This window comes from Leptodactylus fuscus, chromosome 4 (genome assembly GCF_031893055.1).
Source record: "Leptodactylus fuscus isolate aLepFus1 chromosome 4, aLepFus1.hap2, whole genome shotgun sequence".
Classification (NCBI taxonomy): Eukaryota; Metazoa; Chordata; class Amphibia; order Anura; family Leptodactylidae; genus Leptodactylus; species Leptodactylus fuscus.
In genome coordinates this window covers 64,216,576-64,230,810 of record NC_134268.1, presented here as the reverse complement: position 1 = coordinate 64,230,810, position 14,235 = coordinate 64,216,576, and the positions used below count along the sequence as shown (strand labels likewise).

Genomic DNA, 14,235 nt, shown 5'->3' with positions numbered 1-14,235 from the left:
AAAATCAGCATCAAATTTCATGCCTGAATCTGCGTCCCACTATATTCAATAAGAGGCAAAGCTCAAAGTGGGACACTGAGATAAATAAGTAAACTAATAAAAATAAGCACCTGCTCGATCCTGACGCCGAATTCAGCCACAGAACCCGCAACACAAGCCGTTCATCTGAGACTAATCAGCTGGTGAAAGATTTGGCAGAAAGTGGAGAGGAATTAGAGGTAGAAGCCCACCCCAAATGCCTCTTCCTTCCTGCCATATGAACATACCCTAAGGCTGGAACCCCATTCACACATTGCAGAAAAAACCCCACAGCGTTTTTATACCTATACCTATGTATTTATGTATGTAATTATATGTATGCTAGGTATAATTACATAGTATAATTACATATCTAACCTATGTAGTTGTAATAGAGGCAGAAAGTCTGTAGAGGAAAACTCCTCAAAATCGCAGTTAAGAATGCTGTGGAAAAAAAAAACGTGATGCATTTCCATTGCGTTTCTTTAGCTGTGCTTCTCTGCCTGGGGCCTTAGCCCAAAGCGTTATTCTCGGTGGCATCTACTACAGCCGGTGACTGTCCGATCATGTATCGAACTGTCATTGCTAGAGGACAGTGTTCGGAGATTAATGGGGGGGGGATGTGTGACATCACAGGAGTGACAGGGATTAGTAAGGTGAGCATCATTCAGTTGCAATACCATTTTGCAACTTTCAAGGGAGCGGACAACCCATTTTTGTCTGATTTGAAAGACCTACTTTTGCAGACACGCTTGTATTCTGACCTCATTCACAACCTACACCTATTAGAGCGGAAAGAGGTTACAAAATGTCTCCTGTTGGATGACCTAGCATGTCTGCCTGTTACATGGACACACGATTGATTTCCACGGGCTACATGTCATTCTTCTTCTACACCATAGCACAGTTAGGGCTAGTTCACACGTGGGCAAAGGGGAGGTTTTTGACAGCGGAATTCGCTTCAAAAACCTCTCCTTTAACATGGTGGTCTATGTAGACCACTAGCTTTTTTTTTTCCTCCTAGCGTTTTCCGCCTGAAGAAGCGACATGACCTTTCTTCAGGCGGAAAACGCCTGAAGAATTGCATAGAAGTGAATGGGAGGCGAAAACCGCGCGGTAAAAAACCGCGCGGTTTTTTTACACACAAAACCGCGCAGTTTTTTGCAAAAAAACGCGCGGTTTTCGCCTGCAGTTTCTATAGCACATATAGGAAAAAAAAAAACTAGCGAAAACCGCTAGCGAAAACCGCGTCAAAAACCTCGTCAAAAACCGCGTGGAATGCAAAAAACAGCGTCAAAAAAACTCCTCGAGGTTTTTTACCTCGCACAAATAAGCTAGGCGGTTTTCACGTGTGAACTGACCCTTAGAGGGAAGCTGAACATTTGCTGCAGGGTTCCCCCACATATTACAGATGATGACTGGGGTCCCAATAGGAGGACCATTATCTTATTTTATTGGGGCCACTTTTGGAATTGGCTTATATAGTGAAGGAAAGCTACAGGAAAATGAAAGATTGTAAGCCCTCGCGTGCAGGGCCCTCTACACCACCGTGCCAGTCAGTCACTGTTAGTATATACCAGTATATTGTGTGTATTGTATGTAAACCCCCAAATGTAAAGCACCATGGAATTAATGGTGCTATATAAATAATAATAATAATAATAAATCCCTACCACTGCTAGTCTGTATGCTATATAGAGGCTACGGTGATGCTATAGTGTTTAGATAAAGCCATAAGCCTAGATCTACGCCATGAATGGCAATGCATCTTATAGACTGGAGGACCTGTCAGAGTGCTTAGTGCCTCAGATCATGGGAAGACTGCTCTCCGTAAGAAGATCTGACCCACATCAAGTATTATGATCGCTCCTGGCCATTGCTGTCCTACGCAAGGAAGCAGCAGATTGAAGGCAGAAACCATGTGATTCAGATCCCTGCATTACAACAAAGCTAAATGTGGTTTTCTACGCTCTTGTAACAGAGGAAGCATAGTACTGCAGACATCATGCGAGCATCATATGTTCTCTGACCGGCACATCTCCTTAACCCTTAGCACCACTGCGGCTCTATGACACACGGCCTTCCTCCTTCTTACTACTCTTCCTTTTTTGGTAGAATTTTTCTTCTATCTCTGCTGGCAAGAGTGGTAAAGCTTGCCAGGAGAGATAAAAAGCCATCAAGTTATATTTAGCCATTTAATGTTCCAAGGAAATCACTTAGGCCTACACAGTGTCTTAAAGGAGTTTTCCACATCTGCACTACTCATTTCCATTGCTTTTCTCCAGTGTAAGACATGCTAGATCTGAACCATTCATATATTAACAGTGACCAATAGATCCCACCGATAATAGTGGAATCTGTCAGCTTTGTCTTGCCATGTCATTTTACTAGATAAAATAGCAATGCATACTGGCATTTCTGACTGAATCTGCGACCAAGGTTCAGATCGTCCAACACCAATGTGAACAAAGGCTTAATTGGTAATATGTCTACCCTACTTATTCTATATCACAAGTAATAATTTTATACTCATGTTAGTCACATGAGAACTGAAACCACATGTGATTTTTATAATGTGACTACACATGTGACGTCTAGACGTGATATTGGGAGAAACCACAAAATGTGAAGATCATATCTCAGCAAATGGAAAGGTGAAATGTCTTGTTCTATGACAAGATTCTGAACCTCCTTTGGATTACAGAAGTGTCTAAGTTCTCGCAGTCCTCGATGGCCTTCCTCTTGTTCTATCCTACAGTCCAAAAATATGCTGTATGGCTGACCTTTATAATGGGGGTTCCCAAGTTCCCTTTATGAATATAGCAGTAGTGTGCATGCATTACCGCCACTTCATTCACATCTATAGAACTAACACACCACCATAGAAGTGAGCAGAGAGGAGGTTATGTATGTGCACTATCACTCCAATCACATGGGAATCTGGGATTCCTGTTCTCTTGATTGATGGTGGTCCGCAGTGGTGGGACCCCCCTGCTTCAATAAAGATCAGCCATTTATCCCCTATCCTGCAGACAAGGTAAGGCTGGGTTCACATTTGCACCAGAGTCTGTTACAGAAACTGCCAAAAATCGGCGGAGAGAAGGGTCTGGCAAGGACTTTTCTCTCCACCGCTTTTAGTTTTGAAACAGTGGACACCCAAAAGACATGCGGCATACCCCGTCATAGTCCCATAGTATCCATTTGTAACCATTGTTTTACCAGTATTGCTCTAGCACTTTATAGGGCATTGCTGGCGTGCTGGACCTTATGTTGAACCCAGAAAAAAATAAAACCATTAAGTAAGCAATTTATTAGTAAGTAAATAACACCTATGTCAAATAAAAGTAGTACCGCTGAACATTACAGCTTGCTAAATACATAGAAACTGACTGCAGCATTTGTACAGCACAAATTACATGACTCCAAGCCAGCAAACTCTGCTTTACGAGTCAGGCGGCATGCTTTTATGGGACCCCAAATAAAAGACCTGGACCAGATGAAGGGAGGGAGATACCGCTATTACTTTCACACAACGTACAGTAAAGTTCTGTATATTTCTATAAAAATCTATATATTTCTTGGACTTTTTCTTACACAAGGCCTCCGTGCACGACTCTTTCCTCTACTGATTTTCGATGAACACTGTGATGGATTCTCCAATGGAGACTCTGGTGCAGATGAGAACCCGGCCTTAGGCTCCAATTTCCCTGAACATTGCATAGCTATATGTACAGAACCTGGTGATCAAATTTTACATACTGTATAACTGTGCTTTATTGGGGGGTGTTCACACTACCGTGTCTATTCCAGAGAGCAATAATATTAGCTACTGATGCAGACAGAGCCCCCTCCATTTAGTGTCCGTCTACACTCACACATGTAAAAAATATGACGAAAACTTTTCTCTATCATGTTTTTTTTTTTTTTTTACTTTTGTGATGGAAGAAAAACGCTAGGTTCACACTATGTTCCGTCAAAGGACCAGAAGAACGGACAAAAAGACCGCTAAAGTAATGGACATCAATAAAGCCAAGGGACCCCCACTGACTATTATGATGGGGAACTATATATTCCCACATTTTTCCGTGGGTTTTCTCCAACATGCCAAAAATATATTGATAGGTAAATTGGCTTACTGTAACACAATGGCCCTTGTTGGTGTTGGAGGATGAGCCTCAGTATGGCAACCACTAACTCCACAATGCTTCCTTGGGAAATAAAAAGCGTCTTACAAATGTTTGTCATTGTCATGTTTTTAACGTTAGGGTAAATGGAAGCGGACAAAGACGGAGGGGGCTCCATTTGTAGCCATCACGCTGTAGCTTTTGTATGTTGTAGTTCATACATTGTCCTGGTCACTAAAATAGGGGGAAAAAAAAAAGAAAAAGCGCTGACCAGGTTTAGGAAGACATTGAACAAATTACGTAATCTGCAGTCGGTAATAAGAATGCGCAAACCGGCACCCAAGAAAAATCCATAAATCACCAAAGCATGCCACGCACTGCAAGACATCCAGCTTCTACATGCAATAAGGAAATGCAGTCCCAAGTCTCTAGAGGCATGGGGGAGGCCGAGGAGCACAATGTATGCTTTCAGGGTCATGTGCTCAAGATCAGAGGGGACTTATCTAATTATGTGAGGAGCAGCAGAAAGACACTGCCCTCTATTAATGTAAAACATACCGTAATAAAACACGAAGAAAGACAAAGAATATTACAAAAGCAAAAACCAAGGAAAGGTAAAAGAATAGGGCCAGGTCACAAATTCCAGATGACAGAAGGTACATGTCACAAGACACAATAGCTGTTGACAAAACAAGGGATCGTCTTTCAAATGAGACAGTCATGGAGGTGGCGTAGTACAGAGTGACTCCTGTCATAGGGCAGATAACAGATGGAGGACAGCGAAACTGAGCTGCTGCTATTAATGCGGGAATGTGAGAGGTGTCCCTTATCTTACCACCTGTGCCATAAAGAGTGAGCTCAGCGGGGATCGCCTACATTTACATACCTTGCATAATTATTTAGGTCCAGACTGGAACAGCCGGTATGGACTAAAATCATTCTACTGCTATCTGATGTTTATGGTCACCTTAAGACCTAGTTATACTGTATAGTAAGCAAGTTGTAAGGACTACAAGGTAATCGCCCCAGGAGAACATACACATATTTGTCTATATAGCAGTGCCAAAAGCTGACGTCACCCAGGAGGACGAAGGGAGCTGAATCTGCACATATCCTGTAATTTGGAGGAGATTCCAGTGTGTTATCACCTGATCCCTCCCCGCAGGGTGACGATCCTCTCATGTGACTCTGCTTACGTCTGCACTGCAAAAAAAAGAAATACACACCTAACAGATCAAATAAATGTCACGAGCCGCTTTATCCGTCTTGTCACTTTTCATCACACGTGACCTTTTTTTCTTAAAACATATAATACAAAGTGTAAAATAATGGCACAAAACATTCATCCATCAGTTCACATTACATGTATACGGACAACAATCAGCTATTTTGGGCTGGTTCTGGTGCAGCCATGCCATAGTATTGAAGCTCTGCCCCATTCAAGTGAGCAGAAGCAGAGTTGCAGTACTCTAGCACTCTACCACTATAGAAGGGACAGAGCTTTTGTGCGCCCAGCTCTGTCTACTATATATATTTCAGTACTGAAAACATGATCAGGGGGTGTCAGACCCCCATCAATCTGATACGGATGACCTGCCCTGACGATAGATCATCAGTATCAAAATTGGCCCAGGTACCATAAAACCAGTCCCACGAACCCAAAGCGCATGGCTGTGTTACCTCCAGGTTGTATCAGCCATAAGGGGCTCACCTGTACCTCCATATGCCTTTATATTCACACAGACACATATGTTTTATTCCAGAGAAATGGACACCAATCTATACTGAGGTGTTCTCTCCTACAAGCAAAGCCAAAATTCACAAAAGGGATTTTTTTGGGACTTTTTGCCGCTCACTGAAAAAAGAAGTAAGCTGTACTTTCTTCAGGTGGATTCCGTGGCTAATTCAGCCGCGGTGTCCACCTTGTGCCAGCACGCTCTGGACTAGGCCCATTCATTTGGGCCTACTCCGGCGCGGGAAGCCACAACTATCGCGGAATCCGTATTTTGGTCCTATTCTGACGAGGCTTCCCACCTCAAAATCAGGACCAAAATACGACCCCCTTGCCCCATGTGAACTAGGCCTATGGGGTCCGTGTGTTTTCACTGCTCACCGCTTTTTAATGCGTTCCGTATTACACTCAGGGGGTCCCCAAGCGGACTCCCCGAACAGAATACTGAACACAGATGTGAACTAGGCCTAAGACAGCAACCAGCTGAAGAGTTAAACTACCAAACAAAGAAACCAGTCTAGTTAGCCAATAAAAGGTATCACCATAAAAAAAAAAAACTTTCCTCTAACAAGGACTACAGAACTTCTTCTAGTTATAATCCATTGCCAACTGTTACGCAAATGAAAAGCAGATAATATTTTGCAGATATCCAGGGTACAGGGTTCCCTTGGTATACCTCTCACAGCCGTACATGGGTTACACAAGTTCAAACCACTGGGTGAGCAAATCTCATTGACATCACGATTCTGGACAGTGGTAAATTTATCCAGTCGCTACCAACTGGAAATAATCCACGGGTTTTATTAGCAGATGAAAGCCAGGTTCAGAATGCATATGCCCACAAAACACAGCCGAGCGCTGCCGCACAATATTACTGCCACATCAACACAAAGTCAGCTGGGGGCAAACTCTGAAAATAACAATATAATCTCAATAAGAACGCACCAAATCACTATCAAATCCTAAAGTAAAGCACCCGATCAGTCAGGAGCAAAGTTCCTAAAAAATTTAGTCATCTACAGTTATGTAGAACCACTGATGTGTGTCCCAGAACATAACACTCCCCTATGTGCTATATTTTTATATAAAGAACAGGGATCCACAATAAAAAATAAAATTAAAGATGTTGTCCAAGACTCAGTACTGCCGGCCTTTTCCTAGGATAGATCATCAATATAGGATTGGTGGTGGTCGGACACAGCCATCCCCACTATTAATATGATATCTGAACAGTATACAGAGAAAGACGTGGATGACACTGTACACAGTGTAGACGCTGTATCGACTACTACTGCTTAGCTCCTCCGTGGTCACTACACAGTGTGTATGGAGCAGTTCAGGGGTGTCGACCATTAAGGGGATTATCTGAGGAATAATAAAATGTAATTATAAGCTCTTATTGATCTTCACTCCGTTCTTCTCAGCTCTGTTCAATACTTTTTCAAAGAATGCCAAAACTCTAGTTCAGGGCTGCCCTAAAGCCGTCACGACACTGAGTCTACTGAATAGCGTTGCGGCCTGACTCTGTGAGGAATTGGTGATGTCACAGACTTAAAGAGTGACTACAAGAAATACTGAGGAACCAGAGTTCCAGCCTCTCATATATGTCATAAATGGGGGTTTGGGGGGTACGTTAGTATAAAGCTTAACCAGTGACAGATGTGGGTGACAAATGTATGTCAGTAGCATCCTGATGTATGATGGACTATCCTGAACTTATAGGTAAAGTGAAAGGGTATGCTTGCATAAGTTATTGCCTATTCTAACCACCAATATCAAATGGGCGAAGGGTCTGACAGTGCTTGGCCTCTTCATTGTTTACTCTGGGCCCCTGACTGACTACTTTGTCCTCTTCACTTCCTTACGTCTATCCTGTATACTCTTTCCACTTCCAGATACAAAAAGGTCAGCTTGGAAATGACGCCAAAACGGAGGTGTGCTAAGCATAACATCCTGCCCCAGATTATTCAATTGTGGAAGGAAACACAGGCAACACTATGGTGTACAATTATGAGAAGGAAATGGACGCAATAACTGTCACCTTAGTAGAGGATTTCACCAATACCATGACATCCCCAGTAACGCTCAATGTCCTCTTCCACCCATTGTCTCCTGAGCTTAGGAAACTGAAGATGACACACACCAGAGGACACTGCTGATTTCTATCCTTGACTACTGCGCGTTTCAGGAGAATGTCTTCATTACTATGTGGAATTTCTCTGCATTGGTATATGGAGCAATGACAAAAATGTATGCAATGTGACTATATCACTCCCCGGCTTGTGACACTGATACCTGGGTCACCGAGGGCTTCCTTGAATGGAGCTAATCTGCAAGCGTATCTGTGACATAGCAAACTAGAGATTAATGGCAGAAATCCAAGGGTCAGGCTTGTATTTATACTGTGGATTTTCTTACAAATCAGCATCAGATATTGTTTGAGAAAGTCTTAAACAAATTTTACTTTCAGCAAAACCATTATTATGGGGGTCACCGTTGCTAAAGGGTGGCAATGCTATCCCCTAGCAATGGTGCTTCAGGTCCTACAGAGGAGTCTGCATGTTCTAAATTAGGTTCTGGCTATCCTCCTAAACTGAACACCCTAAACTGTGAGGGCTATAGGCACAGAATGTGTTCCCTGTCCAGCGACATGGAATATGTTGGTGTTATATTAATGATACTAAATAGTACGAATGCTCTTATAGACGTCTATGCAGGTGCAGTTTCCCAGACCTTTTAAGTTTCATTTCCCGTAATAAAAGGAAAGGGAAACCATCAAGTCAACCCACAAGTCTTGCAAGGACAATGAACATTTCTTACATTTCTTTTGAATCCCACAAAGATATTTGCATAAGACAAGGAAGTCCGCACTTCAAACCTTACACATATAGTACTACTACTACATATTATAACATGCAGCATCATGTACGGTAATATAAGCAACCTCAATCATGTCCTTTACCTACAGATATATATATATATATATATATATATATTTATATATACTCTATGTATGATACCGGCACACACCAGCATAATAACCTCAAATTGGTGTATACACCTGGTAAAGCCAATAGTGTATACCTGAATGGAGGCCTGCGATGTAAGTCACCGTGTACAGGTATACACGGTGACCCATAGGGTCCCCATTGCGGTCCATATCCTTTTTATGACAGATCTATATTACTGATGTTCACCAGACCAATGAAATCTATGCCAGTTACGTGTACACAGCTGGTGTAAATTTCAGTGCAAACGCAAGGTCCCCATGGAGAATATGGCCAGATTAATGAAGCAAAGTGCACTTAATCATAAGTCGGGTGCACTCTCTGCCGGCGCAGGAGATATGAAGACCACCACTGAAAATGCTGGTCTTTATACATCTCCCCCAGTAAGTGAAGGTCATTAATATGATCTCCACAGGGGCAAAACCACACCATCCAGATAACACACCTGCACTGGCTGTATTTCCCAGACTGAACACTCCTATGAATGAATCTCACTACATCATAAAGCATTATGAGGCAGTGACCTCCAAAAAGGCCGGGTCACTACTGTACTGAACTATGTCACAGGAGTGAGTCAGATCAGTAGTGTTGCAATCCAGCCATTTGGAAGCTCTCTGTATGATGCAGTGCTCAGTCCAGGACATATGGTCTGCACATGGACCAAGTTTTCTAGAAAGGACTAGGTCAATTGAATACAGCCTAAAACCAAAGTACAGGCTTATTTAGGCAGCTGTAATATGACCTACAAATCCTTCCCCAACTGCAGGTCTAATGACCCAAACTAGCTGCATCTTCGATCCCTTTGATGTAGCTGGTTTTTGTCTTTAGCCATGTGGTTGGGATGGGATAGGCATCCATAATACAGTCTTAGGTGTGCAATGAACATGAGCAGAAGCCCCTCAGCGGACTCATCTCAGTGGACCCCCAGCATCTTCAAGATTCCACCCCTGAGCGGCAGTATCATACAGAAGTTGGGGACCCTAAACCTCAGCAGCTTAACAGTATGCTGGGGGGGGGGTTAGTGGTCCCAAACAGCCTGACAAAAGCAACAAATGAATGGCCAAATTCAACAGATCCATGACACATACAGGTATCTCCCCTATGCATTCTCCAAGGATTCTCTACTGTGATGCCCTATGACTGCTTCCTCATTGTAAGTGAATGGAGACGCAAGGTTGTAAGGTGACTCCGTTCTCTTATATTGATGACAGAGTCACAGGGAGACACAGTGATCGTGGGTTGTACATCAGGAGTCACAGCCAAAGTCATAATGTAGCCCTGGCCTTAATAAAAAAAGGGAACAATTCACAACGGCTAATCCCTGGGCCTCTAGAGCTGGTAAACCCCCCACCACCACCACCACCACCACCACCACGATGTCCATGGGCCATAATATGAGTTGTTCTCTGCAACATTCTCCAGAAAAAAAAAAATCTTGCAGTGCTCCTATACATGAAGCCCTAAACCATCCTACAGAGCGCTGATAAGAACTAGTAATGTCTCCGTGTCAGTGACCTCACAATGGTTACTAATGGTCACATAGTTACCTCCTGACAGAAACCTATTTACATTGGCTTCAGTCCTAATGGCATTTCTCAAGCTGTACTCACAGGCCACGAGCACCATCTACACACAGGGCATATCTAGCTGTCTAGTAATAATTGGGCAAATTTCTAATCACCCTCCAAATACCCAGCATTCCCAGAAGATAACACTATTCATCCTCTGTCTATGACACAACCATATCAGCGCACCACTCACCCTCTCCATCCTCTGCCTATGGCACCACCATATCAGCGCACCACTCACCCTCTCCATCCTCTGCCTATGGCACCACCATATCAGTGCACCACTCACCCTCTCCATCCTCTGCCTATGGCACCACCATATCAGTGCACCACTCACCCTCTCCATCCTCTGCCTATGGCACCACCATATCAGTGCACCACTCACCCTCTCCATCCTCTGCCTATGGCACCACCATATCAGTGCACCACTCACCCTCTCCATCCTCTGCCTATGGCACCACCATATCAGCGCACCACTCACCCTCTCCATCCTCTGCCTATGGCACCACCATATCAGCGCACCACTCACCCTCTCCATCCTCTGCCTATGGCACCACCATATCAGTGCACCACTCACCCTCTCCATCCTCTGCCTATGGCACCACCATATCAGCGCACCACTCACCCTCTCCATCCTCTGCCTATGGCACCACCATATCAGTGCACCACTCACCCTCTCCATCCTCTGCCTATAGCACCACCATATCAGTGCACCACTCACCCTCTCCATCCTCTGCCTATGGCACCACCATATCAGTGCACCACTCACCCTCTCCATCCTCTGCCTATGGCACCACCATATCAGTGCACCACTCACCCTCTCCATCCTCTGCCTATGGCACCACCATATCAGCGCACCACTCACCCTCTCCATCCTCTGCCTATGGCACCACCATATCAGCGCACCACTCACCCTCTCCATCCTCTGCCTATGGCACCACCATATCAGCGCACCACTCACCCTCTCCATCCTCTGCCTATGGCACCACCATATCAGTGCACCACTCACCCTCTCCATCCTCTGCCTATGGCACCACCATATCAGCGCACCACTCACCCTCTCCATCCTCTGCCTATGGCACCACCATATCAGTGCACCACTCACCCTCTCCATCCTCTGCCTATAGCACCACCATATCAGTGCACCACTCACCCTCTCCATCCTCTGCCTATGGCACCACCATATCAGTGCACCACTCACCTACTCCATCCTCTGCCTATAGCACCACCATATCAGTGCACCACTCACCCTCTCCATCCTCTGCCTATGGCACCACCATATCAGCGCACCACTCACCCTCTCCATCCTCTGCCTATGGCACAACCATATCAGTGCACCACTCACCTACTCCATCCTCTGCCTATGGCACCACCATATCAGCACACCACTCACCCTCTCCATCCTCTGCCTATGGCACCACCATATCAGCACACCACTCACCCTCTCCATCCTCTGCCTATAGCACCACCATATCAGTGCACCACTCACCTACTCCATCCTCTGCCTATAGCACCACCATATCAGTGCACCACTCACCTACTCCATCCTCTGCCTATAGCACCACCATATCAGTGCACCACCTCACCACTACACACCCAACCCATCCTCTGCCTATGACACAACTATAGCAGCATATCGCTCACCCTCTCCATCCGCTATCTATGGCGCAACCATGTCACCACACCATGTACCCACTACACACCCAATCCATCCTCTGTGTATAACACAACCATATCAGCACATCACTCACCCGCTGCCTATGGCACAAACATATCACCATGCCACTCACCCACTACACACCCAACCCTTCCACAACCATATCAGCTGCCATTCACCCATAACTGCTAACTCCATGAGCCAGTAACTTTACTTCAGGCGGTAACTTGGCAATATATGGACATCAATAGAAAGCCCTCCAAAAAGTTACAGGCATTCATTTATTAATATTATTGGATTGGACATATCGTAGTTAATGGTAGTGGAAAGTGAGACCCTCTTAAAACAGAAGAAGCAATGTGATGGGGCAAATAAAAAGTGCCCTTGGCACCCTGATTTGGACAGATCTCCTCCATCAGTTACCCGACTCCTGCTCACAATATCAGTAATGAGTCTACTCTGCCATTAGTCCATTTCTGCCCAGTAATACAGTCATAGGGGCAGTGGGCTGGGGTATAACAGGAGACTGACATCCCTCATCTGTCCCTATGATACATACGGACATGTAGACCCAGATATGATCACTATACTACACAATGATGTGCAATGAAGCGATGCCTTCTAAGCGTGCAGGGTTTTTCTGTACCAATTTGCATGCGGAAAATCCAGAACACAACCCAGTACTAACTAAAAATTCTTTCAAAAAACTTTCTGCGCTTAAATGGACCTTTGGTGTTATCTGGACACCCCTAAAGTCTATTCTTTCAGCAGATCTTCATTGCGGATTTCACCCTTTGCAAAGCATAAGGTGAAATCTTCTGAAAATCTGACACAAAATCCACACGTAATAAATGAATGGAATTGGCATGTCTATGGGCTGTAGCGCCGGTCTGTAGTCATGTGACATGGCTTCTATACCGCCTGGAACAATATGGTGAAAATAGACACCACAGTCGCCATGGTTAAAAAATAACATTCAGTGGCAGATGGAAGAGCACACAGGAATATCCAAAAGCCACATTTTTATAAAGTGCGCCATTGTGTGTAGGTGTCACGTGACGGATCAGTATAGACACATGTCTGTCTAATAACCTGACCATCAAGGTTAGCATAGTAGTGGGAGAAGATGAGGACACGTCACATTGAAGTGTCCCACACCATATCCTAGACAGGAGTGTGCCCACCCAAGCAATGCCTGGCACAGATGTGCCCATCCCAGACCCTCCCCATGATCATCAATGACAATGGGCCAGTAAGGTGAAGGCTACTGTCCATGTGAGGAGGAGGAGGAGGCACAGCAATCCTCTGCCCAGTGACAGGCACAGCCTGGTCCATGCAGTTACCATGGTGGGGCTCTCCTCATAAACAGGTGTCTATGGATGACATGCCAGTCATTACTAGGGCCAGGCAGCCCAGCCTGCCATTCACCCCGCTCCAGAAAGGAGTGGCAGGCCCTGCTATCCACTACTGACCGCAGCCCCCGCCGGCTCACTCACCTATACCGGGGGCCACATACACGAAGTACAGGCAGGACGAGGACAGCGAGAAGAAGAAGATGAAGGCGAAGATGGATCGGTTAGAGACCCGCAGGAGCCTCCGGAAAAGCGGCCTCATGCTGCCCGTAGACGGAAGGCGGCTCTCAGAGGAGCTCGCTGGCGGACCGGGGACTGCTGCTGCTGGAGGACAAGCCCATCGGGTGACAGGAGTGATGGGACGACGGAGGACCACACCACCGGGAGGAAAAGCCGGAGATCGCCGCGGTGGTGGCTGCACGGAAGCTGCTACACCAACCCCCAGGGGGAGGGGAGAGGAATCAGATTGCAGCAGCAGCGGCGGCGGGAGGAGGTGGAGGAGGAGGGAGGAGGAGGAAGAGGATGGGGGATACTAGCCATAGGAGGGGACTGCCCGGCAGGAGGGGTCCTATAGCACATAGTGCAGGCATGTATATGGATCATCAGGGTGGATATAGCTATAGCAGATTGTGCAGGCGTGTATATAGATCATCACTGTGGATACAGCTATAGCAGATAGTGCAGGCGTGTATATAGATCATCACTGTTGTGGGGGAACAATAATATCTTATGAAAAATTGTGTATAGAGGTGGGGGCTGAGATGGTTCTATCTGTC

At 45.3% G+C, this 14,235-nt stretch overlaps 1 protein-coding gene across 1 annotated transcript in view; it reads right to left on the bottom strand.

Moving 5' to 3' along the window:
* Positions 1-13,898, bottom strand: part of B4GALT6 (beta-1,4-galactosyltransferase 6) — a 59,223-nt gene extending 45,325 nt beyond the window's left edge. The window contains exon 1 of the mRNA XM_075270575.1: positions 13,604-13,898. Coding sequence (XP_075126676.1) covers positions 13,604-13,721 — 118 coding nt within the window. The 5' untranslated portion in view covers positions 13,722-13,898. The remainder of the gene's footprint in view (positions 1-13,603) is intronic.
* Between the last annotated feature and the right edge of the window lie 337 nt (positions 13,899-14,235).